The sequence below is a fragment of the Carica papaya genome, chromosome 8 (assembly GCF_054855325.1).
Source record: "Carica papaya isolate Zhongbai chromosome 8, ASM5485532v1, whole genome shotgun sequence".
Taxonomy (NCBI): Eukaryota; Viridiplantae; Streptophyta; class Magnoliopsida; order Brassicales; family Caricaceae; genus Carica; species Carica papaya.
This window is the reverse complement of record NC_142316.1, coordinates 5,319,014-5,329,079: the sequence shown is the minus strand read 5'-3', so window position 1 is coordinate 5,329,079 and position 10,066 is coordinate 5,319,014. Positions and strand designations below refer to the sequence as shown.

Sequence of the window (10,066 nt, the reverse complement as noted above, 5' to 3'; positions counted from 1 at the left end):
TTTCTGATTTTTCTTTCAAAAATACCATCTGAACCTAAATGTTCACTCTGTTTTTTAAAAATTATTTTTAATTTCATTCTCAACCTATTTTTTTTCTTAATTTTATATTAAATAAAAATTTAAAAATTTAAAAATTATATTATTACATATATATTTTTATTTTTAAAATTAATCTCGAATTAAATTTCGGGTCTGAATATTACAACTTTATCTTTTTAAAAGTTTGTCAAGAATTTATGAGTTTGACTTCTTGTATTAATGAAAGTAAAAAATGGATGTGTTATTGCATCATGGTGGATACAACATCCGCACCAAACATAAAATAAATAGAAAATGCAATCACATATTCACAAGGCATGTTTAGGCCTTTCGTGAGGGAAAATTAAACAAGGCGTGTGGAAAATAAATTAGGGGAGTTGGGTCACCTTTCTTGGCTAATATATCAAACCTCACCAATATATATATATACACATATATATACACACACACATACGTATAGAATATGTATTATGCATATGCTCTATTTATCCACAACTAAACCATATCCAACAACACGTCACGCTTTCTTGAAATTTATTATTTTTTTACCAAAAATTAAAATTTACTTGCAAGAAGATGCATGGATATGTCTATAGGTATATAAATATCCATATGCCTTAGGAATTTTATAATAAATATTTTTTCAATATACCATAATATATAAATAAAAAAATTACAAAAAATAAAAACCGATTATTTAATAAAAAAAAGAGATTAAAAATAATTATTGAGCAAGATATTATCTTATCTACTTCTTGACATATTATATATATATATATATATTATATCCGTCAAGAGTAATTTAATTAGTTAATAAAATGTTATTAGAAATTTTTTAGGATTAAATTAATTATTTGGGTGTAGATAATAAATCGACAATCATTTTTCAAATTTTTATAAACTAAATCGGTTAAGTCGTAAATAATGATATTAAAAGTATATAAATTGATATATTCTAATAAATTAAATGTAAAATTCATTATATATAACATAAGTTGCTAATATATATATATATTTATTTATTTGAAATTTTATTTTTCAGTTTAGTTTTTTACTTCAATTTTTTTTAAAAAAAAATTCAATTAAATAACCATTTTTTATTTCTGGATTTTCTAAAAGAATTTATCTCGTAATTTCTTTGACAAAAATATAAGATATTTAAAAGTTTATAAATCAGAATTAAGACATGAGAATTGGAAAGATGAAAATGATTTTGACATCATAACCTTACTTGTTCTGTCTAATGATGTATACATATATATATATATATATATATGTATGTCCTCATACGCCTCCCCTTAATAAATATATATATATATATATATATATATGTATGTATGTATGTATATACGTATGTCATCTACCCAAAGTTAGTATAAAATTTTTTACCCCACATTTCTGCATTCCTTATATGGAGAAAAGTTTTCGTCTGTTTCCTGTCCTTTTCTTATTTTTAAAAATCTTATAAAATATTAAAATACTTAATTGAAATGTATTCAAAAATTAATATATATACATATATATAATAAAAATTAAATCATTTCTCAATTCCAGTTCATAGAATTTTTTTTTAAAAAAAGTTATTTTTCTCTTATAATAATTTAATACTATCAACAAAATTTATTTTATCTCAATGTCACATTAAAAAAATATATAACTTTTTAAATTTATATGAACACTCAAATTATATACCAACAATAACTTGATCTTACACTTTTGAATGTTAGTTTGTTGTATTTAAAAAGTTGTTGTGTTTGTAGTATTTGGATCTTATTGATATTTAAATTATGTGTTGAGATCGTAATGTGGTTTTAATAAGAATATTAAAAATTTGAACGGTAAAAATTGTTTCGTGTTAATTCATATATTCCTACTAAGTATTTGAATTTGTACATTTGAAGTTTAATTGTTTCGGTTTAAAAAATTATTAAAAAATTAGTGTTTGAGCTTTCAACGAGACAATATTTATAATAAATTAAAAAAATGAATAATTAATCTAAATGGAATAAAATTAAACAAGCAAATTTAAAATTGATAAAAAAAAAAATGAATTTAACGAAGCAATATAGTATATTACTAAGAGGGTTCACAATTCAATAAACCAAAAGTTTTGTGTTGGTTTAAATGAGAATTAAATTATATAATATATCACAAAATCACATATATAAACTTGTGATTTGTCCCCATATGATAAATTTTTTACACACTTGTATGGTCATCTTCAAGGTTAGAATTCAAGATTGAATTAGAATTCAAGATTGAATTAGAATGTGAAGATTGCAATATAGTTATAGACAAAAAAATAAATAAATAAATATTAAAATAAATGCGATAATTTAATAATTAAGATTTTAATGTTATATTTAAAAGTTACGAGTTTGAATTTTATTAAAAACATAAAATTTATTATTTTATGGGTATACAATATATTAATAATATATAATGTTTGATTCGGTAAAACCGAACACTTATTTTACTTAAGTGTTTATAATAATCAAGTAGAATTAATTTCAGAATATTTTTTTTATCTTTATGATAAAAAGTTAGATCTCTTTAATCATAACAAATTAAAAATTAATTTAATTTTTTTATAAAAAAAATAGTAATCAGAAACAAAGAGTATTTTGGGCAAATTTTTCATGCATTCAAACTTAATTTTTTCGCTTCAAAATTATAAGAGCGAATTTTTCATATTGGTATCGGTTTCTTGTATTCGGTAATTTACTTCTATATTGTTATCAATTAAATGAACCTATTTGTTAATTTTAAAAGTATTAATTTTTAGTTTATCAACTATTATTCAGTTGAATAATTAGTATGTATTTTTTTTTTATAAAAAATTATAAATTCAAATTGAATATTACCTGTACATCCTTATTTGGAAATTATATTTTTAATTAACCAATTATGAATTTTCTACTTTTAAAAATGATAATAACTTATAGTATGACCCAAAAGATAAATTTACTCCTCAAGTAACACATTCACAAAGGATGTGCAACTCTCACCTACACACAAATGGTTAGATATTTGGAATCGCCAACCTCATTGACCCTCCTCTCATGTTCCCCTTCAAGCTATTATAAATTCATTTCACACCCATAACTCCATTTTTAATAACTCAATATACTAACCTTGATGTCTCGTTTTGGAGGATCAAACAAGCTGCCGGGAAACCCAATTGTCGCCGGCCACAATTTCAATCTCGGCACCAGTAGGTCAACAATGGAGCTGCAAAGATACACAAGAAAAGCAAAGCCTAGCATCTCCCCAACGCTAGCAGAGCTGCTAATGCGCGTTGAAGATGTGAAGAGTCCGGCTGATCACAGAGTTCTTGATCTAGCCTATGGTTGCAGCTCCATACCCGCATCTTCACCTTTTGTTCTTTCTTTTAACAACTTAACTTACAGTGTTAAGGTTGGAAAGAAGCTCGGTTTTCCCTGGTGGGGGAAACACCGTGTTGAATCCGGTGAGATTGACACCAGGGTTTTGTTGAACGACATATCAGGCGAAGCACGAGAAGGTGAGATCATGGCGGTTCTTGGCGCAAGTGGGTCTGGTAAATCAACATTGATTGATGCTGTTGCAGACAGGATATCAAAAGAGAGTCTCAAGGGTTCAGTGACTTTGAATGGAGAGGTTTTGGAATCACGTCTGTTGAAGGTGATTTCTGCTTATGTTATGCAAGATGATCTTTTATTTCCCATGTTAACAGTTGAAGAAACATTAATGTTCTCAGCTGAGTTCAGACTTCCTCGTTCACTTTCCAAGAGGAAGAAGAGATCAAGAGTTGAAGCTTTGATTGATCAGCTAGGTCTGAGAAGTGCAGCCAAGACAATAATTGGTGATGAAGGACATAGAGGAGTCTCTGGAGGGGAACGAAGAAGAGTTTCTATTGGAATTGATATTATTCATGATCCAATTCTCTTGTTTTTAGATGAACCAACTTCAGGACTTGATTCAACCAGTGCTTTCATGGTTGTCAAAGTGTTGCAGAGAATTGCACAGAGTGGAAGTATTGTGATCATGTCAATTCATCAACCCAGTTACAGAATTTTGGGTTTGCTTGATCATTTAATCTTTCTTTCACATGGACAAACAGTTTACAGTGGCTCACCTGCTACTCTCTCTCTCTTCTTTGAAAATTTTGGACATCCAATTCCAGAAAACGAGAATCGTACAGAGTTTGCTCTTGATTTAATTCGGGAGCTTGAAGAAAACCCAGATGGAACAAAGAATCTAGTTGAATTCAACAAATCATGGCAAGCTGCTAATAAACCAATAAACAACTACTCCAATAAACCCTCTGTTTCACTAAAAGACGCCATTAGTGCCAGCATTTCAAGAGGCAAACTAGTTTCAGGAGCAACCAATGATTCCAATTTAACATCTCCAGATCATGTTCCAACATTTGCAAATCCATTTTGGATTGAAATCATGGTAATCGCAAAAAGATCACTCACCAATTCTAGAAGAACGCCAGAACTGTTTGGTATTCGTTTAGGTGCAGTTCTCGTTACAGGAATCATCTTGGCCACCATCTTCTGGAAACTCGACAATTCACCAAAAGGCGTCCAAGAAAGATTAGGGTTCTTCGCTTTCGCCATGTCAACCACCTTCTACACCTGCGCAGAAGCCATCCCTGTCTTCCTCCAAGAAAGATACATCTTCATGAGAGAAACCGCCTACAACGCATATCGTCGATCATCTTACGTTCTCGCTCACTCCATAATCTCCATTCCTTCTCTGGTTATCCTCTCCATTGCCTTCGCTGCCACAACATTCTGGGCAGTACGTCTCGCCGGCGGTATCTCCGGTTTCCTCTTCTTCTTCTTCACAATTTTGGCCTCCTTCTGGGCAGGAAGTTCCTTCGTCACTTTCCTCTCCGGTGTAGTCTCTCACGTGATGTTAGGGTTTACCATCGTAGTAGCCATCTTAGCCTACTTCCTTCTCTTCAGCGGATTCTTCATTTCTCGAGACCGTATCCCTCCGTACTGGATCTGGTTCCATTACGCTTCTCTAGTCAAATACCCATACGAAGGTGTTCTCCAAAACGAATTCCAAGATCCGACGAAATGCTTCGTCCGCGGCGTGCAGATGTTCGACAACACGCCGCTCGCCGCAGTGCCGGAGTCGGTGAAACTGAGACTGTTGAAAAGCATGAGCGGTGCGTTGGGCATGAACATTACGGGCTCAACCTGTGTGACTACTGGCGTGGATATTCTGGAGCAGCAAGGAATCACAGACATCTCCAAATGGAACTGTCTCTGGATCAGTGTTGCCTGGGGGTTTTTCTTTAGGATTCTGTTTTACTTTGCTTTGTTGTTGGGGAGTAAGAATAAGAGGAGATGAAGATGATGATTTCAAATTTCAAAACTCAGAAATTCAAATTCAAACTCCTCTGTGATTTGTTAATTCAGATTCTGGTTTTACCATCAAGTTCATGTTTTTCTACGTCAAACGGTAACATGAAATTCATGTAACTCATCTGCAATTGTAGTTATGGAGTAGTTTCTTAACCTCTTCCACATTCATGAACATGTTGAATGTGGATTATGTTGTTGAAATTTTACTTATATTGTGAATTCGAGGTTTGATTATGTAATTCTTTTTTAATTAAGATTACTCATTTGAAATTATTAGAGTTTGAAGGTAGAATATAAATTGATTAAATTGTACAGTTTTACAGCGGGCAAGATCAAATCATGTTTAAGCTGTAAAAACACTTAATAATTTCTGCCTGATACTGATAAATGGAAGGAACTACTATAATTCATCCCCTCGAACTGCGTGTTCTTTAGAGTTAAAGACTTTGGATCGAAGAAAGTATTGATAGGTACGATCTGATTAATTAATCGAATTTAAATTTTACGAAAGTTCTTCTAACCAGTTGCTGTCTTAATATATTTTTATTCATTCTGTTCGTCAATTTTTCAAACTGTTAGTAATTTGATTTATATGAATTGGTCAGTACACGATAAAATCATGTTTAACCCATGTTGAAATTTGTACTACATTGATGAATTCATCTTTGAGGATCATATTTAAGAATAAAAACAAAGGGATAAAAACAAAAATTAGAGGCATGAGAGTAGGCCCATGGATCCCAGGTTTGTCATAATTGTCTCGTGACGGCCCAATGGAAGACCACCGTTCGAATTTCTCTAATTGAATATCAGCCCTTGGATCAAGTCGAAACCAAATCCTGTTCGTCCAAATCTTTCGAGTTTGATTCATTTTCAGTATATAAATCCGAGGTGTCTGTTGTCTCTCGTCACAAACAAGAAAAAGAGTAATTAGGTCAACAACATCGACGAGCTCGCTACTTTGACGTTCCCTTCGAGGTATGATTTCTTTAATTTGTATATTTGCTCTTCGCATTAAAAATTTGGTTTTTTTAGGGTTTTTATTGTTCCAATTGTTTGTAGTTGATTCATTTTGTTTGTTCAATTGAAATTCCCTCTTGGAAGGGAGAAGCCATTTGATTTGTAGTTTTCGTTTAATCTCTGTAAGAAAATAGAATTCTCTGTTTTAACTATTTTAATGTGTATCTGTAATATGCATGCCGGTGTTGCTTTTGTCTGCACAGAGAGTTAGGTTTACGTGGCTGTGTTTGCAGGGCGAATTAAAACTCTTGCAGGTGTAATTCACTGTATGAGGGAAGAATATCAAACACCGATCTGTAATTGTTGAACTTGACTGAAATCAAATGTTTTTTAATTAGGTTTCTTTTCATACTCGTTTCCAACAAATTGCTTTTTTAATGGTCTTGCTGAAATCTATTGGAAAATTTTCTTTTTCCTGTTCGTTTAGTTTTACAAAGCAAAAGGGTCTCTTGCAAGTGTTTCTGCATTTCTGGTGCTATTGTGAAATAGATGCGCTTGCACTTTGTAGTTTATGCTTCACTGCAGTCAATCAGCGTTTTTCACTGAGTGTTGGGTGATTAAATATTCTGTTCTTCTTTTTCAGATTGATAATGCCTCGATACGATGATCGCTATGGCAATACACGGCTCTATGTTGGCCATTTGGCTCCTCGAACGCGATCCCGTGATCTGGAGCGCATTTTCAGCAGATATGGGAGGTAATACTTCTAACATTTTATTTCCAAAAAAAAAAAATTATCTACCTCTAACATTTAATGGTGTTTTATGCACTACTCTATACACGTATCTATGTGTGTGTTTATCAGCCATGTCTATGTGATATGGATCCCCCATTGGTTCTTTTATTTGTTAAGGTTGCTTTCTATAATTTGGTTCTTCTAGATTTTATCTACAAGATTCTTTTGATTTGAATGGGGCAATTATTTCATATTCCATTTAATCGAGTCAAAATGTTGTGTAAGTTGTGAAACCTTTCTTTGGATTCGTGGTCTTCCAGTCTTGGGTCTCAGTAACTTCTCAGTTTACAATGAGGGTGCTGCTATATTTTGACCAAGGTTGTTCTGTGCTTCGATATATACTAACTATTCATCATGTTATCTGCTTGGGACGTTGTGGCCTTAGGTATAGTCTCTTTTAACTTGAATGATCTTGTTGAAGGTTTCTGGGCGTTTGCCTGACCTGGAGGTCTATGGTGAGAGAGTCGCTTTGGTGGAATGGGTGGAAATTCTTGCCAAATGTATAGGGCACCTTCGCGATTCTTTATCTAATGTTATTGCGTGTTTTAATGGAAATGGCAACAATCTCAAACTGGTGTTTAGTTCGTCTGTGACTGTGAAGATGAAGTATCATACCCTAGGAGTACTTAAGTAATGATGGCCTTACTGTTTATGACAACAATTTACGCAGAATACGGGATGTGGATATGAAGCATGATTTCGCTTTTGTTGTAAGTATTTCATTTCATTCCTTTTTTTTTTTTCAAGAAGGCATTTTGATTTATTATTTTCTTCCATTGCTTAATCATCTCATGGCTTTAGATGGCAATTTACTGTTCAGTACCAGGTCATTGATCAAATTCTGCGAACATGGCTGCTTTGTTAGTTGTTCTGTCCTCTGATTTTGTTTACAGGAATTCAGTGATGCTCGAGATGCTGATGATGCTAGGTATAATTTAGATGGTAGGGAGTTTGATGGAAGTCGTATCGTTGTGGAGTTTGCCAAGGGGGTGAGTTGTTTTATTTCTTCGTCAATTTTTATATTAATTTACAAAGTTATTTCGATAAAGTTTTTAGCAATCGATAACTAGAATGAAGTTGTTTGTCACCCTATTTAAATTGTTTTGCATTCTTGACTTTGTTGTGTCCTAGGTACCGCGTGGTTCTCGGGAATATTTGGGCAGAGGTCCACCTCCTGGTTCTGGTCGTTGCTTCAATTGTGGTATTGATGGTCACTGGGCTCGAGATTGCAAAGCTGGAGACTGGAAGAACAAATGTTATCGCTGTGGGCAAAGAGGACACATAGAGAGAAACTGCAAAAATAGCCCCAGAGAGCTGATCAGGCTAGTCCTTCACCCTGTGGCTGGCATGCAAATGTTTTCAAGCCTTGACTTGATACCTTATTTATCAGTTCTTGCATGATCCTTTTGGTGTCAGTGGCTGGCATTTCTCATAGTTTGCTTATATTGCAGACGGGGGAGGAGTTACTCTAGATCACCAGTTAGATCACGCTCCCCTTACCGTAGAAGAAGCCGGAGTCGTAGTTACAGCCGTGGTCGCAGCTATAGGTTAGTGACTATCACTTTATTTTCCACATTGGAGGTAATAGATTGGGTATCTTTTTTTTGTGGGGGTTATATATGAATTTAAATTGGTTTTTCTAGAAAAAAAATGATTTTCAAATTGGCATTATGTTTGAAGGTGGAAGTTTTAGGAAAGGCTGTAGGCTTGCAAATAACCATTTTGAATGAGCAGTGGCTGGCATGACCTGACGAACAACAATTTCTGTTAAACCTCAATCATGTCAGAAAACAAGTTGTGTGTTTTTTAGGCATAAACAGTTTACTAATTTTCTTTGTATTATGCCAGTCGATCAAGGTCTCCGGTGAAGAGAGAGAGTAGCATTGAACGTGAAGATAGAATAGAGAGTCCTGAGGCCGTGAACAGCCCACCTCCCTCCAAAGGGAGGAGACGGAGCATAACACCAGAGGAAGGCAGCCCAAGGGAAAAAGATAGTCCTTCCCCAAGACGTAGGAAGATAGTGACCCAACAAGATGGTTCAGAGTACAGTGGTAGCCCGAGGAGAAGGAGCAGAAGCCCCTCTAGTCCTAAAAGAGGGAGCCCAGTGGGAATCCAATCTGGAAGCCCTCTGGAGGGCAATGGACGTGGCAGCAGCCCGAGTCCGAGAGATGACCAAAGCCCTGTTGATGATGAGTATGATTATAACCAACAATCCCCAAGGGGCAGTGGATCACCTTAAAGTTTATCTGAACTAAAAATGTCTATCCGGAGATGTATGTGATCATCAAAATCTTCAATTCTCTTACATCAGTTTCCGTAACTTTTCATTTTAATTTATCCTCAGAGCTATTGTTAACAGTTTCCAGGTCTAGACCGCATAGAATTATAACTATTGTTACTTTCTGCTGAGTTGGGACTTTTTTGATGTTGATGACAAATGATCTTTGCGAAAATTCTATAAACTGTCAAGATCGTTTGAACCGAAGTTATAATTATTGTGACATATTATGGCTTTGAAAAGTCTTGTATTCTCAGTTTGAAAAATATCAAAAGGGAGAATCTGAAGTTCATTAATTTGGCTAAACGACATGCCTTTATATGATTTGATGCCACCATGTTTTTGACTGGAAAGTAGAATGGTGAAATGAAATAGAAAATTCAGTACTGGTAAAACTACGCCCTGTTTGGTTATTGGAAATTTCATTTTTAGATTTACATATATATTTGTATATAAATATATTGTTATTCCTAGTTACATAGTTTGAATTTTATTCTTATTTAAAAAAAAAAAATTAAATTGTTGAATATAAATGGTTATATTTTTACTATTATTTTGAAATAATAGAGTGAATATGCTAATCTTTTCAATGTAGTTTTTGATGTTGTTTCAAAAACAGAATACAAA

General features: G+C 33.3%; 2 protein-coding genes across 5 annotated transcripts; both read left to right on the top strand.

The window, feature by feature from the left end:
* Positions 1-3,054: 3,054 nt before the first annotated feature.
* Positions 3,055-5,644, top strand: ABCG2 (ABC-2 type transporter family protein). The gene has a single exon (XM_022035885.2). It carries the CDS (start codon positions 3,178-3,180, stop codon positions 5,389-5,391), a length of 2,214 nt encoding a protein of 737 aa, XP_021891577.2. The 5' UTR covers positions 3,055-3,177; the 3' UTR covers positions 5,392-5,644.
* Positions 5,645-6,235: 591 nt separating this feature from the next.
* On the top strand, positions 6,236-9,646 carry RS2Z33 (arginine/serine-rich zinc knuckle-containing protein 33). 4 transcript variants are annotated; one of them, XM_022035861.2, is made up of 7 exons: positions 6,236-6,383; positions 7,009-7,122; positions 7,832-7,871; positions 8,055-8,150; positions 8,293-8,483; positions 8,613-8,708; positions 9,010-9,646. In XM_022035861.2, exons 2-7 carry the CDS (start codon positions 7,016-7,018, stop codon positions 9,398-9,400), a joined length of 921 nt encoding a protein of 306 aa, XP_021891553.1. In that variant the 5' UTR covers positions 6,236-6,383; positions 7,009-7,015; the 3' UTR covers positions 9,401-9,646. The 4 variants fall into 4 exon arrangements, with proteins under 4 accessions (XP_021891553.1, XP_021891554.1, XP_021891555.1 ...); XM_022035862.2 differs by having other exon boundaries at positions 6,321-6,383; positions 7,583-7,871; XM_022035863.2 differs by having other exon boundaries at positions 6,365-6,383; positions 7,583-7,871; positions 8,063-8,150.
* The last annotated feature ends 420 nt before the right edge of the window (positions 9,647-10,066 follow it).

Bases quoted from the DNA above. Each gene is read 5' to 3' on its own strand.
- RS2Z33 (XM_022035861.2), top strand. From the start codon at position 7,016: ATGCCTCGATACGATGATCGCTATGGCAATACACGGCTCTATGTTGGC. The intron at 7,872-8,054 runs GTAAGTATTTCA...TTTTGTTTACAG, and splicing joins AGCATGATTTCGCTTTTGTT to GAATTCAGTGATGCTCGAGA. The intron at 8,151-8,292 runs GTGAGTTGTTTT...GTTGTGTCCTAG, and splicing joins TTGTGGAGTTTGCCAAGGGG to GTACCGCGTGGTTCTCGGGA.
- ABCG2 (XM_022035885.2), top strand. From the start codon at position 3,178: ATGTCTCGTTTTGGAGGATCAAACAAGCTGCCGGGAAACCCAATTGTC.